We start from the raw sequence: 25,314 nt of genomic DNA, 5'->3' as shown, positions 1-25,314 counted from the left end.
TGCTTTTATTATTGCTTCCCCACATTGTTTGGATGGGGAAACTGAGGAGTCCCCATAGACTCCTAGGTCTTTGTCATGGGTTACTTCTTCATAGGTTACTATTCCTCCCATAGTGTAATTATAGTGGACATTTTTATTACCCACATGTAATACCTTGCACTTGTCCACATTGAATTTCATCTGCCAGGTGTCGGCCCACACCTGAATATTATCTAAGTCCCTTTGAATAGCCTGTGCTGCTGACATTGTATCTGCTGAGCCACCTATTTTAGTATCATTTGCACATTTGACAAGTTTGCTAACTATCCCAGAATCCAGATCATTAATATAGATTATATAAAGCAAAGGCCCTAGTACTGATCCCTGTGGAACTCCACTAACAACCTCACTCCAGTTAGAAGCGACTCCTCTTATCGACACCCTGTGTTTCCTATACATCAACCAGTTCATAATCCATCTACTTACATTACCCTGAATACCTACAGCTTCCAATTTAAGGATCAATCGTTGGTGTGGAACCTTGTCAAAAGCTTACTGAAAATCAAAGTATAACATATCATATAAGGGCAGCAGTGTGGAGTAGTGGTCTGGACTCTGGAGCATAGGGTTGTGGGTTCAATGAAAGGTTGGGGACACTGCTGATGTACCCTTGAGTAAGGTACTTTACCCAGATTGCTTCAGCAATTCCCAGATGTAAAATGTAAAAATAAGTAATCTACTGTAATGATTGTAAGTCACCCTGGATAAGGATGTCTGCTAAGAAGTCAAGTAATAATATGCTTTCATGTAATCTACAGCTGCAGTTGCATGTTCATAAATTAGTAATACACCTGACTCATCTAAACCCATGTTGACTATCTCCAAGGATATGGTTGCATCTGCATCTTCATCAGTGGTATTTTTGGGGTCCAAATTATGATGTATGGATGATTGTTTTTAGGTATATTTATTTATTTATTCGTCTATTCATTTGTTTATTTATTTCAATATGTATTTATACATTCATTAGTTTCAACATGTATATATTTATTTCCCATTTGTCTCTTTGCTATTTACATTTCTCAATGCGCTTCTACATTTCGTAGCGTCTCTTGTATTTCTTTTTTTTTTTGATGTGACAAAACATTGAACTCTGTCAATCAGAGCTGGTGGGCGGTACCAGTACGCTTATTGTCCTATCCAGTGCTCATAATCATCTTCATGTTCACGTTCATAATCCTCTTCATGTTCATGTCCCTCTCTGCTTTCCTGATCCCCCGCTTAACATCTCTTTGCAGTTCTATATATTATTTTTTATTTTGTTTAGTCTCCATCCCTTTTGTATGCGCTATACAACACTTTCTTTCTCTTAATATCTTTTTGCATACTTCTATTAAACCATTTTGGCCAATGTTTCTTGTAGACCATTGTTTTTTGAAGTATGCCTCAAAGGTAACCATATTCTGTTCACAGTTTGAGATTGGTTCTCTAACTAGCGTCCCTCTGACTCTATCTTGGTCATTTGAAAATATCAAATCAATGCATGCGCTTTCTCTGGTTGGTTCCCTGACAATTTGAGTTAGAAAGCAGTCATTTACCATCTCAACCATTTCTATTTCTGCTTCTGTAGTCCCAACTGGGCTTTCTGTAAGCCATGTTTCTGTCATTCCTACAACATCATATTCACACGCCAGCACTGTGGCTTCTAGATCTAACATCTTGTTCCTTATTCTCCTGAAATATCCCATTATAACAGCCACATCCTTGCTACATGCAGTCCTGATTAAATTGTACAATGCAACATCTTTCTGAATATCTGAATTGGGTGGTAACACACTCCTACCACTAATCCTCCGGATCTTTTATTCAAAAGTTTAACTCACAATGATTTGTTTTCGTTAGCAGGATCTAATTTGAGTTCTTCTGCCTCAATATCATTTCTGACATATAATGCTACTGTCATGCTGTCTACCTGCACCTTCCTCTGCTCACTGCCAGATGTTACCCTTCACCTGTTTCTGATTTCCCCCCCGCCACTTATCTCTCAGTGTATTTAAACCCAGCTAAAACCCCAGATCATGCAAAGTCATTGTTTGCATCAGCACCAATTTCCAAGCCTTATACTTGTCTCTGATCTCCATTGTGTTTGACCCTTGCCTTCCCTTGACCACTGTTTTTTGGATCTCCTTTTGCCTTGTTTATCGGATACCTGACCTTTTGCCTGCATGTTTTTGACCACGTCTTTGGATTCCCTGTATTGCCCTTTTTGCCTGTGACTCGACCTCTGCTTATTTTCCTGACCATGAACTGTCTTTGTTATACCTGTCTCGACCTCCCTGCCTGAGTTGTGTTCGCTCCGCACCTGGGTCCCCTTATGCCCAGTCTGTTCACCCTGACAGATGACTCGGAGTCCACAGATTTCTACGCAGCCATCTCCTCCTGGGCTGTTATGCTAGGACGGCAAAAAAAGATGTTAAAGGAGATCGCCACCACTTTGAATCAGCTCAGGTTGCAATCACAGTCCCGACCACCACCCAGTTGGCCTCCTGCAGTACCTCCCAGTGCGGCCTCATCCCCTGTGACAGAAGCAAGAGCGGTTTGTCTCGCAGTACCAGAGAAGTATGACGGCTCCCTGGATCAATGCATTCATCTGCCAGCTTCCTTCCCCACTGAGGAGTCGAAAATTGACATCATGATCACCCTCCTTACAGGGAAAGCCATGCAATGGGCAGTGGCAGTCTGGAACCAGAAGGTAGAGATTACCCGGTCCCTGACAGCCTTTCTTGCACATTTTAAGGAGGTGTTTCATCCTCTCATCCACTCCTAACCCTCCACCAGGGCAGCCTGTCAGCTACAGACTATGCACAAAAATTTCGTACTCTGGCAGCCAGTGATGGATGGGATGAGCTGGCATTGATTACGGTTTTTCCGACAAGGACTACATACCAACCTACAATCCGAACTAGACTGTAGAGATGAGAACCTTGGCTTGGAACAATTAATCCAGCTTGCTGTCTGTCTAGATAACCTGCTTAAGACCGCCCACCTCTGATTATCCTTTCCTCTCACACACCCACTTTCCAGTCCGGACCCAAACCAATGGAACTTGCCCGAACCCGCTTGTCTTCTGAAGAAAGACAGAGGAGATTCCAGCAACTGCTCTGTATGTACTGCGGTCAGTCTGGTCATTTCCAAGGGTCCTGTCCTGTCTGTCCCAACGCACCCACGGAAGCCCCGGAGAACAACGTGAGTGCAAGACAGTGCCCTCTGGTTTCTTCTGGTCAATGTTGCACCCGTGTTAAACTCCTGCTGCACTCTGATGGTACATTTGTCTCTGCTCTCATAGACTCGGGGTCGGCAGGCAACTTCATCGACCAAGCAACAGTAACTCAGCTACAAATTCCCCTTCTTCCGTGTGAACTCCAAGCTGTCAATAATCAGCCGATTGATTCAGGCCAGGACTCCCAGAAAACCATTCCCATAACCCTTCAAGTTGGACTACTACACACAGAACAGCTCCCTCTCCTGGTCATTGATTCCCTGGGAATGGATATCATTCTTGGACTTCCATGGCTCACCCACCATAACCCTACAATCTCCTGGATGGAGGGAGAAATCCTCTTCTGGGGCCCTGACTGTTTTTCTCACTGCCTTTCTTTCCCTGCAGAGCCACCCACATTGAGTGTCCACTGCTGTCCACACCCGTTGAGTTTCCTTCTGAGTACAAGAGCCTGGCAGCAGTTTTCAGTAAAACCCTGAAATGCAATGACCATCAAATATCGATACCCTTTGCCCTTGGTGCCCGATGCCCTGGAACAAGTTCGAGGAGCCCAATACTTTACTAAGCTGGACCTGTGCAGCGCTTATAACCTGATCAGAATCCGAGAGGGTGATGACAGCCTTCATCACTCAAGACATCAACGTTCTTTGCGAACTGACGAGAGTCGACACATAAGAATTGACTATACTTTTTTTTTTTTTTTTTTTAAAGACTTCATCATCCAGATATGGTTAGATTTCTATTCATTTTATTTAATATAACCTTACGAGTACCTGGTGATGCCCTTCGACTGGCAAATGCCCCATCTGTATTCCAAGCTTTCGTTAATGAGGTGCTGCGCCCTTTTCTACATCGCTTTGTTATAGCATATATAGATGATATATTAATTTATTCCCCAACCTTGTCTGGACACATTTCTGATGTACACCAAGTTCTCCAGTGTCTGCTAAAAATATTTATTTTCGTCAAGGGTGAAAAATGTGAATTCCATCGGCAGCGTATAGCATTTCTGGGATACATAATTGATGCTGCAGGTGTCCACATGAATCCAGACAAAGTCCAAGCCATCACAGAGTGGCCACAGCCTCGCACAGTCAAGGAGTTGCAGCGTTTTCTCAGATTTGCCAATTTCTATTGGCGCTTCATTCATAATTACAGCACCATTGCCTTGCCTCTCACTTCCCTTCTCTGAGGAGCTGCGGGTTCTCTTTCCTGGTCCAAGGCAGCTATAGATGCTTTTCATCGCCTCAAGACAGATTTCACCTCGGCTCCTATCTTGAAACATCCTGATCCCTCTCATCCTTTTGTGGTGGAGGTGGATGCATCGGAATCCGGAGTGGGCGCAGTGCTATCCCAACATCATTAAACGCACTATAAAATAGTTCAAAGGACTTTTTGGTGGCCAACTTTGGCTTCCGACGCAATACGCTTTGTTAATGCATGTGGGTCCTGTGCCCAGTCGAAAACTCCTCGCTAAGCTTCTGCCGGTCTCCTCGAACCACTCCCCGTTCCTCAGCGACCCTGGTCACACACTGCCATCAACTTCCCACAGTTATACCATGTTCCCAGGACTGGAGGCTCTACTGACATCCCAGCCATTGACGATTGGTACCACTGCAGCAACACGTTTGGCTGCAATGGCCTGTTTGCCTGTGACTTGACCTCTGCTTGTTCTCCTGACCACAATTACGGAACTGTCTTTGTTATACCTGTCTGCCGACTCTCGACCTCCCTGCCTGGATTGTATTTCTCCGCACCTGGGTCCCCTTATGCCCAGCCTGTTCACCATTACAGATGTGACAGCTACCCCACCACCTCTTCGATTATGCCCATCTCTCCTAAACTGAGTGTATCCCCATCATTTTCTGTAAGCCATGTTTCTGTCATTCCTACAACATCATAGTCACACACCAGCACTGTGGCTTCTAGGTCTAACATCTTTGTTCCTTATACTCCTGGCATTGAGGTACAAACACTTCAGGACTACTAGCAGTTTCCCTTTGTTTTCTTTCCTTAGTAGAATATTTCCCATTGTCAGACCTCCTTGCCCCTCTGGTCCCTAGTTTAAAAGATTCTCAATTACTCTGCACATACACTCTCCCAATGCATTAGTCCCCCTTCTGTTTAGATGTTGATTTTCCGGTTTGTAAAGGTCCCATCTATCTCAGAAGTATGACCAATGCCCCATAAATCTAAAGCCCTCTTCCCTACACCAGGATTTCAACCACGTGTTAAACTTTCTAATCACTGCTTGTCTCCCTGGCCTGGCATGTGGTACCAGAAGTATTTCAGAGAAAACTATTAACAACATATTAAGTGCAGTGCTACACTTAAAACATGAAAGATAAAACTAAATATGAATCGTAGAATTAACAGAAGTTCATTTACATTGTTTGTATATCCTCATATATCTCATATGTCCATAGCAAGAGAATGATTTTTCTATATAATGGAGGAAAAATGGAGAACATAGAACCTTATTCTTAGCTGACAAGTTCAGATTCATAGAATAGTTCAACTCACTCCTAATAAGATGGATGGCCCTGTACGTTCTTTCATAATTGGTCAACTAAAATATGTATATAAAAAATATATATATATATCCAGTTAGTTCCAGTTTGGGAACCTCTGGTGTAGATTATTAGTAGATTATAACACAACAATGACATTTATCTAAATACTAATTTCTAGTAGTATCTTAAACTATAAAAATAACCATATACACCCAATTATTAATGCTGTTTGTCAATGGTTCCCAGGCTAGTAACCATGGCAGGTTGTGTGATGGGATATACACTGATCAGCCATAACATTATGACCACCTGCCTAATATTGTGTAGATCCCCCTTTTGCCACCAAAACAGCCCTGACCCGTCGAGGCATGGACTCCAATAGACCTCTGAAGGTGTGCTGTGGTATCTGGCATCAAGACGTTGGCAGCAGATCCTTTAAGTCCTGTTAGTTGCGAAGTGGGGCCTCCATGGATCGGACTTGTTTGTCCAGCACATCCCACAGATGATTGATTGGATTGGGGGAATTTGGAGGCCAAGTCAATACCTTGAACTTGTGATTCATCAGACCAGGCCACCTTCTTCCATTGCTCCGTGGTCCAGTTCTGATACTCACGTGCCCATTGTAGGCACTTTCGGCAGTGGACAGGGGTCAGCATGGGCACCCTGACTGGTCTGAAGCTACGCAGCCCCATACGCAACAAACTGCGATACACTGTGTGTTCTGACACCTTTCTATCAGAACCAGCATGAACTTTTTCAGCAATTTCAGCTACAGTAGCTCGTCTGTTTGATCGGACCACACAGGCCAGCATTCGCTCCCCATGTGCATCAATGAGCCTTGGCCGCCCATGACCCTGTTGCTGGTTCACCACTTTTCCTTCCTTGGACCACTTTTGATAGGTACTGACCACTGTAGACCAGGAACACCCCACAAGAGCTGTAGTTTTGGAGATGCTCTGACCCAGTCGTCTAGCCATCACAATTTGGCCCTTGTCAAAGTCGCTCAGATCCTTATGCTTGCCCATTTTTCCTGCTTCTAACAAATCAACTTTGAGGACAAAATGTTCACTTGCTGCCTAATATATCCTACCCACTGACAGGTGCCATGATAACGAGATTATCAGTGTCATTCACTTCACCTGGTCATAATGTTATGGCTGATCGGTGTATAAGCAGAGTAGAGGGAGCTGAGCAGTATGAGCAACACAAGGTGGTGGATGACTGTTAGGTGTGTGAGTACTCAGAGAGACAGTTCACAGTGGACCAACACCAGGACATGCCAAGAGTTAGGAGAAAATCAAAGCCTTTTTTTCTTGAGAGTTTTATCTCTGGACCATTTGTGACTACAAAATGAAAGTAAATGTGCAAACAGGAATGAAGAATGGGCTGCCTTTGATAACTCTGTTGTGTCTAATCCTGCTTGCTGTTCAGTTCTTGGAGACTGAACTGAGATGCAGTGGCCTCACTCGTCACACCTATCTAATTTAGATAGTGCTCAGGAACACACTTACAGCACAACAGTCATTGTTCTTATAGCTGAGATTTGGTATTTGCTGACAAACACAGACAGGTGAGAGGCAGCCATCTTGTTGTGTTCCTAGTTTCAGACAGTCTTAGCATTCCCCATTTTGTTTTAACTTTGCCTTAATTGAAGTTAATCTTATCTGTAGTTTGCCTTAATTTAAGTTAATTCATTACAGCTGCTGAGTTGGTTAAATTTAAATTGGTTGAAGGAAAGGTGATTTAGTCAAGGACCAGCAGGAATTCTGTTAAGTGCCTCATGCCAGGTAGAGCCAGTTAGGTATGAATTGGTGGCAGGTAGACAAAAGGTACTTAAAGATCAGTAACAAAAAGTTAAGCAGTTGACTAGGGGACAGAAACCAAGAGACCAAAACATTTGCAAAATGTAGAATCATGTGGCCACTACAGTGTCAGGTTTGCAGAGTGATTTCCTTTCTGGATTAATTCATCCAGCAAGATTTCATCTGTGAATGTTGTTGGTATGTTGTTTTCCTAGAGATCAAATCTTGAGGCTCAGCTTGCTGATCTGCACTGTATTAGTGATATGGAAGAATTGGTCAATCAGCCCATGAGAGAGATGCTGTGCATGCCAACACTAGGAAGCAGGAAAGCGTAGAGAACTGCTGGCTTAGAGTAGGTTGTAATCACAGAAAACGGTGAGCACACCCCTTAGAAGAGACAACCCAAGAGCTAGAAATGCCCAACAGGTTTCAACTGTTGGACAGTGACAGCTCAGAGGGAGATGGGAGGTTAGTTGAGCACCAGAGCACCATGGTGCCCGCTCCCCCACAGAACAGGGAGGTAGTTATAAGAACATAAGAAAGTTTATAAATGAGAGGAGGCCATTCGATCTATCGTGCTCATTTGGTGTCCATTAATAACTGATAATAATAATTAATAACTAAGTGATCCAAGGATCTGCTAGTAGGAATGTCCTGAAATGTTTGTACCTCAATGCCAGGAGAATAAGGAACAAGATGTTAGATCTAGAAGCCACAGTGCTGGCGTGTGAATATGATGTTGTAGGAATGACAGAAACATGGCTTACAGAAAGCCCAGTTGGGACTACAGAAGCAGAAATAGAAATGGTTGAGATGGTAAATGACTGCTTTCTAACTCAAATTGTCAGGGAACCAACCAGAGAAAGCGCATGCATTGATTTGATATTTTCAAATGACCAAGATAGAGTCAGAGGGACGCTAGTTAGAGAACCAATCTCAAACTGTGAACAGAATATGGTTACCTTTGAGGCATACTTCAAAAAACAATGGTCTACAAGAAACATTGGCCAAAATGGTTTAATAGAAGTGTGCAAAAAGATATTAAGAGAAGGAAAGTGTTGTATAGTGCATAGAAAAGGGATGGAGATGAAACAAAATAAAAATAATTTATAGAACTGCAAAGAGATGTTAAGCGGAGGATCAGGAAAGCAAAGAGGGAAATAGAAAGAATTATAGCTCTTGGAGCTAAAACTAATGCAAAGAGCTTTTTTCAATACTACAACAGCAAGAGGTCAATAAAGGAGGAAGTGAAACGAGTAAAGGCTAAAAATTGAAGTATCTTAGAAAACTAAAAAGAAGTGGCAAATGTTCTAAATGAGTATTTCACCAAGGTTTTTTCAAAAGAAAAAACAGATAACATGCCACAGGTTAACAACCAGTCCAGTCAACCCCTAAAAGAGATCAGGATAAATGAGGAAGACGTACTAAAGGCATTAGCAGAATTAAAAACAAACAAGTCACCTGGGCCAGATGGTATATTTCCAACAGTACTTAAAGAAATGAGGGACATAATTATAGACCATTAACTAAAATATTCAAAATGACACTTAGAACAGATGTGCCAACTGAACGGAAAACTGCTAATGTCATACCTATCCACAAGAAAGTGGACAAAACAGAGCCAGGAAATTGCAGGCCAATCAGTCTCACCTGCATTACTTGTACAATTTTAGAAGAAAATTGATATTAGACAGGAAATAGAGGAGCATCTTAATGAAAACCATATTATTAGAGATAGCCAACATGGGCTTACACAAGGCAGATCATGTCTTACTAGTTTATTAGAGTTTTTCTCTGTCATTCTCAGAGAGACTGAGGGAACTGAACCTTTTCACCCTGGAACAGAGGAGACTACGTGGGGACTTGATTCAAGTTTTCAGTCTTGAAAGGCATCGACCACATCAAACCAGAGGAGCTTTTCCAGATCAGCAGGGACACACAGATCCATGTACACAAATTGAAATTAGGCTTCAAGGCATTCAAGGCAGAAATTAGGAGACACTTTTTCACACAAAGAGTCATCACAATCTGGAACAAAGTCCCCAGCGATGTGATTGAAGTGATTGGGAATTTGGAAAATTCAAAAATAGACTGGATAGTATCCTTGGATCACTTAGTTACTAATGGACACCAAACGAGCATGATGGGTCGAATGGCCTCCTCTCATTTGTGAACTTTCTTATGTTCTTACCCACATTGTCTCTTTTCTTTCTCTCTCTTCCTCTCAGTCCTTGACCTAGTATCCAAAATGCTTCTCTTTCACTGTTGCTCTCCCTTCTAGGCTCTCAGCTCTAACCTGAAGCCCACATGGACTCTTTCCATCCCTCTTTTCCTCCCTCCCAGTCTTCCAGCTCTCACAAATAAACTCACACTGTAAATCCTGTTTTTTTTAATTAGTAGATGATTAGTAGATTAGTAGTAGATTTTTTTGGCATAGTCAAATTTGGCTTCCTTTCATCATCCATTTTAAACGTTATTGCCAAAGTTTGAAGCTCAGTGTACACAGACTAATCCTCTCCAAGCCTCTGTTAAGAACAGCTTTGATCTCAGGATGCATTTCAAAGTCTGGTACACAGAGAGAATGCATGTGGACTGAATTTCTGAAATTAAAACAAGAAAAGAACATCACCTTGTTCCAAGTTACAGCTCTAACGTGATCAATACACCTTATCAACATGATTGATTCAAAGCAAACAAGATGTCAGATTTCTACCTTTCACTGGTGTACTTACTGAGCTGATCAATCAATAAAAGGTAAACCATCGAGACTCCAAATTCAGTAAAAGAAATTCAGAGTAGTAAAATAAAGCTAGCTAAATTAACCAGATTCTTACCATTGCTACATTATTTGCCTTCTTCTCTAAGTAAGTGGATCTTGTGATTCCAGAGCCAGCTCAGTTGTCGTGTCAAGGACTCAATCATAATTTTCTTTTTTTTTTTTAAATTTCTTGGCAGACGACCCTTATCCAGGGCGACTTACAAAATAAGTGCAATACAAAGTGCAATAATACAGTATAATGACACTGGAATACTAAAAGAGCCTTTAACATTCCACTGCTGATTTTCATTTCAAGTGACACTGGCAGAAATAAATTATCATTGTCTCATGCATCACCATTTGTATGTGGAGGTGACAAGAACCTATTGTATTTACACACAGTTCACGAAATCTTTTTGTACCAAAAACTGAGCCTTTGACATTGCATTTCAAATTACCATCCAATGCTCAAACAATCAAATTTTTTGGATATATTTCTGACAAGACAATAAGAGAAATACATTTTAATGTTGAATTCATTTAAAATTGATTCAATTTAAATTATTGGTCATGCACTTTGTGTTTGGATCTTGCATTTGTTAGTCCTTGCTGCCTGATTTTTTTTCTCTTTCTTTCTATGGTGTGTCATATTTGTCATACATTTTAGGAATCAAAATCAACATAACTCAAATTTATTCATGTACTTTAAATTAAACTACACACAATGAACATTTACAATAATTCTTATTAAACATTATCATTAAATACATTTGGACACTCTTAACACTCTTAACACTTAACACTCCATCACTCACATTTCTGTGCGCTTGGTTTATGCTTATTTCTCGAGTTTATAAAATGACAAATATTGAATATGCAATACCTATAAATTTAGTCCTGTCTTGTTAATTAAATAACTGACATACTATGGTGGTTGCTACACTCATGGACATATGCTCATACATTTTTCTTAATACAAGTCAATGCCAAAATCACTTACTAAGTATATATGAGCTCTGGAATCTTTTGTTACCAAAATAATAGAACAGAATGAACATCCATAGAGAAAATAACCAAAGAACAGTCTAGATAGAATAGTATTTTATGGAGATATAATGCTATTTATCTAAATGATAATACTTTCTAATATTGAAAGCTAGCAAATTACACATACAGCACAATATATTTATTTAACAAAAATAACAGTATAACACCGAAACACAGCAGTCTCCTTGTCAGACATATGATACATACATATGGTGTATCAATACCTCTATACATACATAAAGCACAGTGCCTTTGATCAGCCTTCCTCACCTATTCATGGCTCAACAGCACAGTAACTGCACAGGCTCTAAGCTGCAATCTCTGTGTTTGTCTGCAGCAGCTGTGTTACTTGACATAGATGAATTTGTCAAATCTGAAACTTTAACTCTAACTAACATTAAATCAATTTACCGTAACTATTAATACATGGAATCTGAGCAGCTTTTTTATTATCTGCACCCACCTCCACCTTCCCCTGATGTACAAGCCACTGTGAATGATAGGACATTTCTTTCCCTCAGCCTGATTGATGCTCATATTTATTTTTCCCAGAAAGGCAGCGGGGATCTATTTACTACTTATTAAAATGCATGAGTGGAAGTATAACATTTGAAAGCATCTACTTAAGGCTCTGTGGAAGGGAAGCTCTTTTGCCTGGCTGTGGAAGCACTGATGAATAAGTGTTGAATAAATGAATAAGCAGCAATTTCTTTCTTGAAGTGTGGTGCCCAGAACTGTACAGGGTTAGGGTACAGTACAGTCTCTATAGGACATTCCCTACTCAGAGAGACTGAGGGAACTGAACCTTTCACCCTGGAACAGAGAAGACTTTGTGGGTTTTTGAGTCAAGTCTTCAAAATCATGAAAGGCATCGACCACATCAATCCAGAGGAGCTTTTCCAGATCTGCAGGGACACATGGACCCGGGGACAGAAATGAAAATTCCACAATTGTTCCATAATCTGGAACAAACTCCCCAGCGATGTGGTTGAAGCTGAAAATTTGGGAACATTTAAAAATAGACTAGATAGGACCCATGGTTCACTTATTAATGGACACCAAACAAGCACAATGGGTCAAATGGCCTCCTCTCATTTATAACATTACTTATGTTCTTTAGGTTCTATGACTCTGGCCCTGTGCACTGGCCAGCACATAATAATAGCTGTCATCCATCAGCCTGCAGTGCAGCTACCCCAAGGCTGTTAAGTACAGCCATCGGTTTGCCTGCAACCCAACTGTCCTCACTGCCTGACTGATATTCTGTCACTTGGAGACACTGACACATGTAGACACCAGAAAACGGTCTTAGTGTGTCAGCATCTAAGATACAGACACATTAAAACACTGAGACACAATGACTCAGTACCCAAATGTGACACTGACTTTGTTCCTTGTGAAAACCTGGACACTCCATTCCTAATAACCTAATGGTCATTTAACTGCTTTCAAAGAAGAATCCCTTGTACTCTCTGAACCCCCCAGAGGATAACTGCATTAGTATTTTTTATAATTATTTAATTCATATTGTCTATTTTTTGTTTCTAGTTTTGAAAATCTCAGTCAGATTATTATTTTGTCTAGAAAAATTTAGCCAGCATTGCTCCAATCAACAGGCTCAGAAAAGTTTTTATCTCTCTCCCTTTCTCTCTGTGTGTGTGTGTTTGGTAACAGGACCAAACATACCATGTTGTGTGCATTGTTAATGAAAATACACATTGGTAATCTTTCTTAATCCCATTTTGATATACACAAAAACAAACAATGGTGATATTCCTAAGCATGTGTTACAAAAAGAGCTGATTTGTGGTTTATGAATGGACATGTTCCCACTCCTATAGCCCCTACATTACTACATGACTGTACTACATCTACTGTTACCCTTCACTTTCTGATGCAGAAGCATGAAAAAGAGATTTATCTGTCTGTCATGGTGTATGATTGAAGAAGTGCTGAACAATGTGCAGAATCTAATTAAAGTAGGACTGTGTGCGGTGATATGGTCGCAGTGAATTGTGGGACCTGTCTTGCAGTGATGGATGTGACAGACATAATCAAAGGGAAGGTGGAGAGCGTTGAGGAAAAACAGCACTTCATCCCCTTCATGCAGTAAGTGACCCTCCCTCCACACACACCCATGAGTGTCCATGCATGCCTCTGTGTTTGCATGGATTTGTGTGTTTATCAATGTATGTGATTGTGTCATTCAGTTTGGCTTGCTTTGACTATTGTATGTATGTATGTTGTGTACAAGTCTGTGCTATGTGTGTATGTCTGTGTGTCTTTATGATGCGTATTCCTCTGTGAGCTGCTCTCTCTACCTGCAGTGTACTGTCAGGAGTAATATAGGGCACTTTTTCGGAAGGGGGGGCTGTGGGGGATTTGACCTTTGACCTGAACTTGAGTTGAACTCGGGGGGGGGGGGCCCTTCCTAGAGGGGTTAAGGGGAGATTTGACCTTTGACCTGAACTTGAGTTGAACTCGGGGGGGGGGGGGGGCCTTCCTAGAGGGGTTAAGGGGAGATTTGACCTTTTGAGCTTCAACTTGAGTTGAACTCGGGGGGGGGGGCCTTCCTAGGGGGTGGGGGGCCTTCCTAGGGGGTGCGGGGTGCTTGTACCGCGTCACAGAATAATTACCATATTGGTGGGTTCCGAAGGAATGTGCAGGGTGGTGGGGTTCTTCAACTGTTTTTCAAACCCTCCAAAAGATTTGTCTTTAAGCCAGACTGATTCTTTAGTAAAATAGCTATTTTTCTCTATACGTGTGAAGCTCCAAAAGAGCGCTATGTATACCCTTCAGATTCTTTAGAAAACATAGATATTTTTCCCTACGCTAGTGAAGCTCCAAAAGAGTTATATTTAAGTCCTCCCGATTTATTTAGTAGAATAGCTATTTTTCCCTATTCGAGTGAAGCTCCAAAAGAGTTCTATTAAAGCCCTCCCGATTCTTTAGTAACATAGATACTTCTACTTAAGCGAGATCCGCAAGGCTGTCTCTTCAACAGGGCCAAAGCTGTTACCTCTTTCAAATGGACAAGGGTTATGTCAGTCTGGAGCTTTTCGAGCTAGTGGGGGTGGCGAGGAGATGTCTACGTCTTTAGTAACCTCGGATTGGTGAAGAATTTTTATATTTGGGGGCGGAGTTAACAGGGCACTGAAGAAATAGCCTACCACGTTAGAGTTTGGTTTGAAGAATTTAAATATGTGGGGGCGGAGTTAACAGGGCACTGATGACAGGTGGGGTCTGTTTTCAATTTAAGAAGCGGCTCTATTTACATTTGAGGCCATGGGCCCCCCTAGCCCCGGATAATGGAATGTGGCGAGAGATAGCGATCTGTAGTAGCGGTGGGGGCTGTGGACAGCTTGAGAGACACATGATGGACTGAACTTTAGAAAATCCTGAATATGCACAAAAGTAAAAGAAATGTAGTACAGAAAATGTAATTGGAACTTTCAGTAATCAACATAATATCAGCAAATACCACTCCTACCCAAGACCTATATTCTCCTGTATTGTAGAATATATCAAACGTGTTATTTAAAGAAAAGGTAAATGTAAAGCTTGAATAAATACAAATATAATGTTTTAAATGTTTGTGTGTGTGTGTGTGTGTGTGTATTCACAACACCCGGTGATGTAAATGAAATGTAACGTTACTAAGTTAACTTAAGAAATCCTTAGAAGAACCATAGAATATATATGTAGAAACTGTGAAATTTCAATAAAACTCAATAAAAGCAGCATTTGTAATAATATTAGTAACAAAACATCAAATTATTTTAAATAAATATCTAATGTAATCCATTCATGCAATAAGATTAAGTAAATACACAATATGATTTAAGCAAAAATCTATGTGTGTATGTATATTTATATAATTTACACATTATAATAGCTTGGGGGTGCAGTCTGAAGACCTTAATGGTCTTGGTTGTATTGACAGTAAGACATTTGAACAGACTTCAGTACAACTAACTAGTAACTTATGTACAGACATAAAGAACGAAAACACAATTTAATAACAATAGTAAGTAAATGAAACTAAACCACACTTATTTAACTTAAGAAAAAAAAAAAAAATATATATATATATATATATATATATATATATATATATATATATATATATGTATATATATACACTCACCTAAAGGATTATTAGGAACACCATACTAATACTGTGTTTGACCCCCTTTCGCCTTCAGAACTGCCTTAATTCTACGTGGCATTGATTCAACAAGGTGCTGAAAGCATTCTTTAGAAATGTTGGCCCATATTGATAGGATAGCATCTTGCAGTTGATGGAGATTTGTGGGATGCATATCCAGGGCACGAAGCTCCCGTTCCACCACATCCCAAAGATGCTCTATTGGGTTGAGATCTGGTGACTGTGGGGGCCAGTTTAGTACAGTGAACTCATTGTCATGTTCAAGAAACCAATTTGAAATGATTCGACCTTTGTGACATGGTGCATTATCCTGCTGGAAGTAGCAATCAGAGGATGGGTACATGGTGGTCATAAAGGGATGGACATGGTCAGAAACAATGCTCAGGTAGGCCGTGGCATTTAAACGATGCCCAATTGGCACTAAGGGGCCTAAAGTGTGCCAAGAAAACATCCCCCACACCATTACACCACCACCACCAGCCTGCACAGTGGTAACAAGGCATGATGGATCCATGTTCTCATTCTGTTTACGCCAAATTCGGACTCTACCATCTGAATGTCTCAACAGAAATCGAGACTCATCAGACCAGGCAACATTTTTCCAGTCTTCAACTGTCCAATTTTGGTGAGCTTGTGCAAATTGTAGCCTCTTTTTCCTATTTGTAGTGGAGATGAGTGGTACCCGGTGGGGTCTTCTGCTGTTGTAGCCCATCCGCCTCAAGGTTGTACGTGTTGTGGCTTCACAAATGCTTTGCTGCTTACCTCGGTTGTAACGAGTGGTTATTTCAGTCAAAGTTGCTCTTCTATCAGCTTGAATCAGTCGGCCCATTCTCCTCTGACCTCTAGCATCAACAAGGCATTTTCGCCCACAGGACTGCCGCATACTGGATGTTTTTCCCTTTTCACACCATTCTTTGTAAACCCTAGAAATGGTTGTGCGTGAAAATCCCAGTAACTGAGCAGATTGTGAAATACTCAGACTGGCCCGTCTGGCACCAACAACCATGCCGCGCTCAAAATTGCTTAAATCACCTTTCTTTCCCATTCAGACATTCAGTTTGGAGTTCAGGAGATTGTCTTGACCAGGACCACACCCCTAAATGCATTGAAGCAACTGCCATGTGATTGGTTGGTTAGATAATTGCATTAATGAGAAATTGAACAGGTGTTCCTAATAATCCTTTAGGTGAGTGTATATATATATATATATATATATATATATATATATATATATATATATATATATAACTTAAGACAGTATATAACCGACATTTAACTGAGCACAGCTCTCTTTGCTAGTTAGATAACTCTCCACGGTCAAACAGAAGCCTAGAAGTAGAAGTAGTAACTTTCTTACAGAAATAAAGAATGCACCCCATGATGTTAAGAAAAAAATAAATTAAAAAATACTAAAGTAACTTTAGACATATTAAATATGTATCATTCATTAAGTATGTGTCTATTAAAACAGTAGATTTATACTTTTTCTAGAAAAATTGTCTCCAGTCTCAGCATCTCAGGGAGTGAGACCGACCTAGCAGCACATAAACAGAATACAGACAGAGGCCAGAGGGAGCAGCAACCTTAGAGACAACAGCGAAAGATAAGCGCAGGGAGACACAGTCACACTAGAGTCACACCGGATCATGCGTGAATCAAGCAGGTCTGTAGTGAGATAGGGTTAACACAAAACAATCAGGCACAGAAAAGGAGAGATTGGCTAGAAATAGAGAAAACCGATAAAAAATAAAAAGAAAATACATACATACATAAATAAATAACCATAATAACAGGGTGAGTTATAAAGACCAAACCGACACACTCGAATATTTGAACGTTTTATTAAGAATTTGCCTTACCGAAACAGTTCACACAGTCATCCCACTGATGCCCTGACAGGATCACACTGCAGTGGAGGGGCTTCATAAGAAGCACGTCCTGCTCTCAGCACCGCGGTGGGGGTTTGCAGGAGCGGCACGCTTCCATCAACAACACAAAACTAGACCCACTAATGACTGAGAATTTATCACCAGAAAAGCTGTACAAATCCAGCGGTCAGGCACTTCTACCCTGTCTGAGTAACGTGATTCAGTAACATCTCTAAATGATATTCTGTATAAATTCTATGTAGTTCTTATCTGGGTGTCTGATTTTAAGTCTTCCTTTTTATGGTTTTAAACCATTTTTGCAATTAAGTGATATTGTACAGATATATGAGACACCAGATGTATTTCACTAGTTTTGTAAACTGCTTTATGAGACTCATTGTCTGTATCTAAGTAATGTACAATTGTGTTGAAACATGCACAGTGTACTGAAATACATGACATACTGATGTGATAGAATTTACTATTTCGCTACAAACGTTGAAATTTGGGAAATGCTTTATTATTATTATTATTATTATTATTTTTTTTTTTTTTTTTTTTTTTTTTTTTTTTTTCGGCAGACGCACTTATCCAGGGCAACTTACAACATCAGTGCAATATAAAATGTATTTTCTATATCAAAGTCAATTCCGGTTGTAACAAAGAACACATAGCAAACAGAAATAGTCAATACTTTATATTCAAAATATTTGTGGGCTTATTGCATATATCGATTTTATTATTTTTATTACACATAGGTCTCCTCAAGAGGAGTTTAAGCGGCGCTGTATGGGTTGGGGTGGGGGTCTGAGCTCACGCATATCCAGAAGCCTTAATGTCCTGCTCTGTTTCAAGAGCCAAGTTTAGCCATGTGGCATTCCTTTTAACTGTATGTAGTCTAGTGATAACATAAAGCTGTTTTTTATTTTTACACATGGTGACAGACTGACAGACAGATACAGCATCACCCTGAACAGATCTGTCAAATCAACAGCTAGGACCTAACAGCATATAGCTTAAGCATCTAGGGTTTAAAACAGCATCGCAGATTCTCAGTCACCCGGCCAATAGTTCACTGATTATCTTTGAAACGTGAGCAGAAACAGGACCAGCGCAATTCAGATTAATATTCTATACATTGAGCTGATGTAGCATCATTTCCTTCCTTCCCACCTTGTGTATGTTATTAACAATAAAGAAGCATTTAATAAAATAGATACCTCTCTGATTCTTATTTTGTACAAAAACATGTTCTTACCGGCTTGTGTCTCTCTCTGCTAAATCTGATTTCGCTTTACTGTACAACTCGTACCCCAAATAACGTTCAAAATAAGTAAAGTAGTTAAAAAGACACAAGTTATGCACATCAACCTGTTCGATGTGTCTCTGTATACAAATTAAATAAGTATTGTTTTAATGACCTCCTTGACTCCTGTACACTCTGAGTCATCCAGCGTTTTGCTAAAAAGGGCTGATCTGACCGCGCTGGGGAGAAAGCGGTGGGGGAGGAGAGTCCAGCTAAGAAAATAAAAAAAAGTTCTGGCCTCTGTGGAGAGCCACCTGAAAAGCTGCCAGGAATGCGGCCCATACATTCACAGCCCCTCTCTGATCTGAACCCCCTGACACAGATCCTCCAGAGCAGACCGGACAGCACAATGTCACATTACAGCGGTGCCAATGCAGGGTGTCTGTCTAGTTAGTTAGATAGTTGTATGAATTCTCAGCATTGACACTGTTAAGGCTGTACAGAAACGCATGAGAACTGCAAGGTCTTGAATGTTTTTATTTTTCCTTACTAAGGTATTATCATTTCCAGACAGGATCAGTAAACTAAAGGAAAATAAAATGAAATGTTTGTGCTTTAAAAGATTAATTTCACTTTACATTTGTATTGATTTGTATTACAAATAACTTCAATAATAACTAAACTGACCACCCACCACCGCCTGTCTGTGAGCACACTAAAGTTAAATAGATCAAATGAAAACATATATATATTTTGATCTATTTAAGGCTATAATCCACCTCATACATACCTCCTATAGGGCAATTCTTAATTTTTACAATTAATTCTATTGTCTGACTTTCCTCTATTATTTTAATATTTGTCTTTTAAAAAATCTTGACATTCGATATCCATAAAAGAAAATTAGGTATATAGTCAATGATACAACTAAACAAAAAAGCACCTCTACTACCTAGGTCCTCGGTCTGTGCTACCAACCAGAAGAGCTCTTAGAGGCGCCTGCTCTGCCCCTGCAGGGGTTTTGATCAGCGGCTCCACCCCGGGCTGGGGCCCCTAGCCTGTGACTGATGCTTATTACCGATCGCTGAGTTCACAGCTCTCTCATATCAAACCCCTGATCTGATATGAATGTGCAGTTCTTTTCAGGATGCTCAACCAGAAAGAGAACTGTAAAGAAAACAAATAAATAAATAGTAATTCAAACTTATGTAATGAGTCATAGTTTTCACAATCATGTTTCGTGACTTTTTAACACACAGACACAGTTAGATCCCTTCCACCCGGGCTGTGGTCACCCGCTATTCCGTTTTCTTATTTGAACGACACAAATGTGTTGTTGTTTCTAAGCATTTATTAGGTCTCTGTTTTAGGGCCTCAACTTAGTTTTCTTTATTGTCACAAATGAGTAAAATGTTGTTGTTTTTTTTATTTAAAGTTACACATTTGTTTCTTTTATCTTACTTTGAAAACCTTTTTCAGCCGACTAATGTCATAAAGACGGAAAGTTATTTCTGATGTGTTTGAGGTATTTGGTCTAGTTATTTGAAATTACATACTAATCTAAAGCAGATTCCCCCTGAGTATTTGTCATAGGCTCCCTGTTTGTATTCAGCATTGTGATTTATAATAATGCATTTGATTAAGGTTGAATAAATCCAAAACAATAAAATAAAATAAAATCTTGATCTTTGGTAAAATGAACCTTTGTCTTTAGCCTGTATTTTACTGATAAGTCAAATCCCGCTTAAAATTGCTTGTACATCGGGCCCAAAAGCCAAATATGTCCACCAGTATAAAAACTGTGTTCATATGATCTAAAATACAAGTGCTGAATAAAACAACAAATCAATAAGATTTTATTAAACATGCTGTTAGAAGGCGATACACATGGCACCATACTTCTTGACAGACCAGAAAAACTGATGTGGTTGAAGCTGTACTTTTCATTTCAGGGGTAATGCAGACAGATGACGGGGTACGAGAGTCAGTGTCCTATGCTGTGGGACGTGGGACGTGTGACGGTGGTTCAACCCCCTTAAAGCTTGAGAAATCCTGTCCCCCAATTTGTGTAACACTCCAAACGATCACTAGTGTTGTATTTTGAATAATGTTCAACCAGGCTTAATAGCCCTGCCCATTCATTAACTGTATTGTCCTGAATTCAAGGTAACCATTAAGATGCTACTTATTCTTACAATTACTAATCTGTTTAATGTCAATCATTTAATTTTCAACCCCTCTTAGATGCAATCTTTACACTTTCAAGTTAGTGTATTTTTAATGTCACTATTTGGAAAGTTTAATTTGTCTTTAGTGTGCTCACAGACAGACGGTGGTGGGTGGTCAGTTTAGTTATTATTGAAGTTATTTGTAATACAAATCAATACAAATGTAAAGTGAAATTAATCTTTTAAAGCACAAACATTTCATTTTATTTTCCTTAGTAAGGAAAAATAAAAACATTCAAGACCTTGCAGTTCTCATGCGTTTCTGTACAGCCTTAACAGTGTCAATGCTGAGAATTCATACAACTATCTAACTAACTAGACAGACACCCTGCATTGGCACCGCTGTAATGTGACATTGTGCTGTCCGGTCTGCTCTGGAGGATCTGTGTCAGGGGGTTCAGATCAGAGAGGGGCTGTGAATGTACGGGCCGCATTCCTGGCAGCTTTTCAGGTGGCTCTCCACAGAGGCCGGAACTTTTTTTTATTTTCTTAGCTATATATATATATATATGTCTTAAGTTAAATAAGTGTGGTTTAGTTTCATTTACTTACTATCGTTATTAAATTGTGTTTTCGTTCTTTATGTCTGTACATAAGTTACTAGTTAGTTGTACTGAAGTCTGTTCAAATGTCTTACTGTCAATACAACCAAGACCATTAAGGTCTTCAGACTGCACCCCCAAGCTATTATAATGTGTAAATTATATAAATATACATACACACATAGATTTTTGCTTAAATCATATTGTGTATTTACTTAATCTTATTGCATGAATAGATTACATTAGATATTTATTTAAAATAATTTGATGTTTTGTTACTAATATTATTACAAATGCTGCTTTTATTGAGTTTTATTGAAATTTCACAGTTTCTACATATATATTCTATGGTTCTTCTAAGGATTTCTTAAGTTAACTTAGTAACGTTACATTTCATTTACATCACCGGGTGTTGTGAATACACACACACACACACACACACAAACATTTAAAACATTATATTTGTATTTATTCAAGCTTTACATTTACCTTTTCTTTAAATAACACGTTTGATATATTCTACAATACAGGAGAATATAGGTCTTGGGTAGGAGTGGTATTTGCTGATATTATGTTGATTACTGAAAGTTCCAATTACATTTTCTGTACTACATTTCTTTTACTTTTGTGCATATTCAGGATTTTCTAAAGTTCAGTCCATCTTGTGTCTCTCAAGCTGTCCACAGCCCCCACCGCTTCTACAGATCGTTATCTCTCACCACATTCCATTATCCGGGGCTAGGGGGGCCCATGGCCTCAAACGTAAACAGAGCCGCTTCTTAAATTGAAAACAGACCCCACCTGTCATCAGTGCCCTGTTAACTCCGCCCCCAAATATTTAAATTCTTCAAACCAAACTCTAACGTGGTAGGCTATTTCTTCAGTGCCCTGTCAACTCCGCCCCCAAATATAAAAATTCTTCACCGATCCGAGGTTACTAAAGACGTAGACATCTCCTCGCCACCCCCACTAGCTCGAAAAGCTCCAGACTGACATAACCCTTGTCCATTTGAAAGAGGTAACAGCTTTGGCCCTGTTGAAGAGACAGCCTCGCGGATCTCGCTTAAGTAGAAGTATCTATGTTACTAAAGAATCGGGAGGGCTTTAATAGAACTCTTTTGGAGCTTCACTTGTGTAGGGAAAAATATCTATGTTTTCTAAAGAATCTGAAGGGTATACATAGCGCTCTTTTGGAGCTTCACACGTATAGAGAAAAATAGCTATTTTACTAAAGTATCAGTCTGGCTTAAAGACAAATCTTTTGGAGGGTTTGAAAAACAGTTGAAGACCCCCACCACCCTGCACATTCCTTCGGAACCCATCAATATGGTAATTATTCTGTGACGTGGTACAAGCACCCCACCACCCCCTAGGAAGGGCCCCCCCAAAGTTCAACTCAAGTTCAAGGTCAAAAGGTCAAATCTTCCCTTAACCCCCCTAGGAAGGCCCCCCCACCCCCTAGGAAGGGCCCCACCCGAGTTCAACTCAAGTTCAGGTCAAAGGTCAAATTCCCCTTCAGAAAAAGTGCCCTATATTACTACTACTGTCTGGTGGAGTACAGGTGTGTCTGTTGATATCCGCTATAGACTGTGCAAAGCTCATCCCCACCTGTGTTTGTCCTTCCTTCTTCACTGTGTGTGCCTGCTGGATTCTCTCTCATCCCTTCCTCCTCTATCGTTTTTCTTATACAGAGTGTCAGCAGAGAACGATTTCCTCCACAGCATGATCAGGAAAATGACAGAAGCCAAAGAGATCAATCACAAAGGACAAGGTACTGGCCAGATGGACAAGAGGAGGAACTGGAGCTATCAGTCTCTCACTCTCAATCTTTTTCACTCCTCCTCTTTCTAGCTCCCTCAATCTTTCCTTTTGCTTATTTGATTCACTTTCACTTTTTCACTGAAGCCATCTATTTTTCCATTCCCTACACTGTCTTTCTCTGCAACTCTTTATCCTGGCTGTCCTCTCCTTTTCCCCAGTTCTCTCCCCCAACCCTTCCATCTCTTTTCTTTCATTATTTTTCTTCTTCTTCCTCTCTTCACTACCCCATTCTTTCCTTTCCTCAGTCCCTGCCCAGTTGTTGTGTTCAATTGAGTGTAAAGTGATAGCAGGAACCAGATGTCACATATTGACAAGCCATACCTTAGAGCCCTGTAATTAGAGAATAATAGATATACATGTCAAAAATCTGTGCCTCTGTAATCACTCACTCTTCCTTGGTTAACAGCTACAGAGCTGAGAGGAGAGATTTAGGGGTGCTCTTTCTGCACAGATGTTAGTTACTGGCACAGTCTTCTCCCTAACATAAGGTGGGCGTGACATTTTGTTGTTTCATAAAATAAAGTTATACAATACATAAGCAAAGTAGTACTTACTTGCAGTAAGACATTTTCAATGGTAATACATTGGACTATGTTGTGCTTTTTATGGTGAAGAGCATGTCTGTACATTTTGCACACAATGATATTTGATACATTATAATAAGAATTATCAGTTCTCTTTAAACCAAGACTTTATTAGGACTTGGGTAAAACATTGCATATTAATGCACGTAAATATTTTCTAATGATGATCAGATTTTGTGCTGCTGCCAGGCTCAGATGTGTGTGTTGTAATGGCACTGTGTTTTGCAGGGCTGTGGGTGTCGCTGCGAATGTTGGAGGGCGATGTTCAGCAGCTCAGGAAGGAGCAGCCTCATCTGGTGGACAGGAACACTGTCACAGCACGGAAGATGGGCTTCCCAGAGATCATCATGCCAGGTGAGAGAAAGAGTGAGGAAGAAAGAGACAGACACACAAAATAAGATTGTGGGATTATTTTATAACCCATTAGTTGTATAATTCTTTTGCATTTCTAAACTCACATTTTGGATGATGTTTTATTTCCACTTGCATATTCTACATGGTCAACATGCTCTCTATTCACCCAGACCAGAGAAATAGCTTGAACAGCCCTCTCCTGGGAGCCTTCCCAGCACAGTTACTATTGCTACTACTGTCACTACTTTTTCTATTGTGTTTTCATTACTATTACCACCACTTCTATTAAAACTAGTACTAATTACTAACTAGTTTCTCAGTCTTGTGTATCCACCCACAATATTATTTCTCCTTTTGGCTGAGAACATTATTGAAGGTGACATGCACATGAATGATGATGCAACAGATTAGATAAAATATGGTACAGTGTATGGAGGTGTGCTGCACAGTGGGGTCACACAGCAGCTTCAGCAGGTGTGAGTTAGGATCCATTGTGATCTCTGTTTTCCTTTTTGGTGACAGAATGCCATTTGTTTACTTAATGTCTCAGTTTTGTAATACATTTTATAATTCATATTACCCAGTTTGCTGTGCCAGCCGGCAGTAGATGAATGAGATGTCAGGGTGTCTAATCCATAGCAGCACTGCACACCTACACCTGGGCAAACATAATCAGCTTATAAGTGAATCCATCCTCTTTCAACAATTATGGTAGCTGAGGAGTAACAAATCGTTGTCATAATATACCTCCTTAAGCAATGGAGTGCAGACTGCCCATTTTTTCCCCAGCTCCCCCCCTCCTCTTTGCACTCTGCTGCCCTGATAGACAGATGGGGCACTGTGTCAGGGTTGGTGTTGTACTTTCTGTGATCCCTGTTTAATAAAAAGTAAAACTTCAATTTCCATGTTTTAAATTAAATAAGTCCATCTGTCCATCTGTGTCTCTGTATCTGTCTGTATAATGTTATAAAAAATTTAAATGCTTTTTAAAAAGAAAAACGCTTGAAATGGATGTCTTCTATATCCCTTCATCATCATACCACTCTCATGAATCTACATAGTGAAAACAGTAACTGTTTTTTACAGTACTGTTTCTCTGAAATTGTATTAAAAAAATGTCAGCT

At 40.0% G+C, this 25,314-nt stretch overlaps 1 protein-coding gene across 2 annotated transcripts in view; it reads left to right on the top strand.

Moving 5' to 3' along the window:
* LOC136755306 (dedicator of cytokinesis protein 2) overlaps positions 1 to 25,314 on the top strand; it is a 435,882-nt gene that overhangs the window by 78,675 nt on the left and 331,893 nt on the right. For both annotated transcript variants that reach the window (XM_066711776.1, XM_066711775.1), the window contains exons 11-13: positions 13,413 to 13,488; positions 23,123 to 23,202; positions 24,065 to 24,190. In XM_066711776.1, coding sequence (XP_066567873.1) covers positions 13,413 to 13,488; positions 23,123 to 23,202; positions 24,065 to 24,190 — 282 coding nt within the window. The remainder of the gene's footprint in view (positions 1 to 13,412; positions 13,489 to 23,122; positions 23,203 to 24,064; positions 24,191 to 25,314) is intronic.

Source organism: Amia ocellicauda, chromosome 8 (assembly GCF_036373705.1).
Source record: "Amia ocellicauda isolate fAmiCal2 chromosome 8, fAmiCal2.hap1, whole genome shotgun sequence".
In the NCBI taxonomy this organism is placed as follows: domain Eukaryota; kingdom Metazoa; phylum Chordata; class Actinopteri; order Amiiformes; family Amiidae; genus Amia; species Amia ocellicauda.
This window is presented reverse-complemented; position numbering and strand designations above follow the sequence as displayed.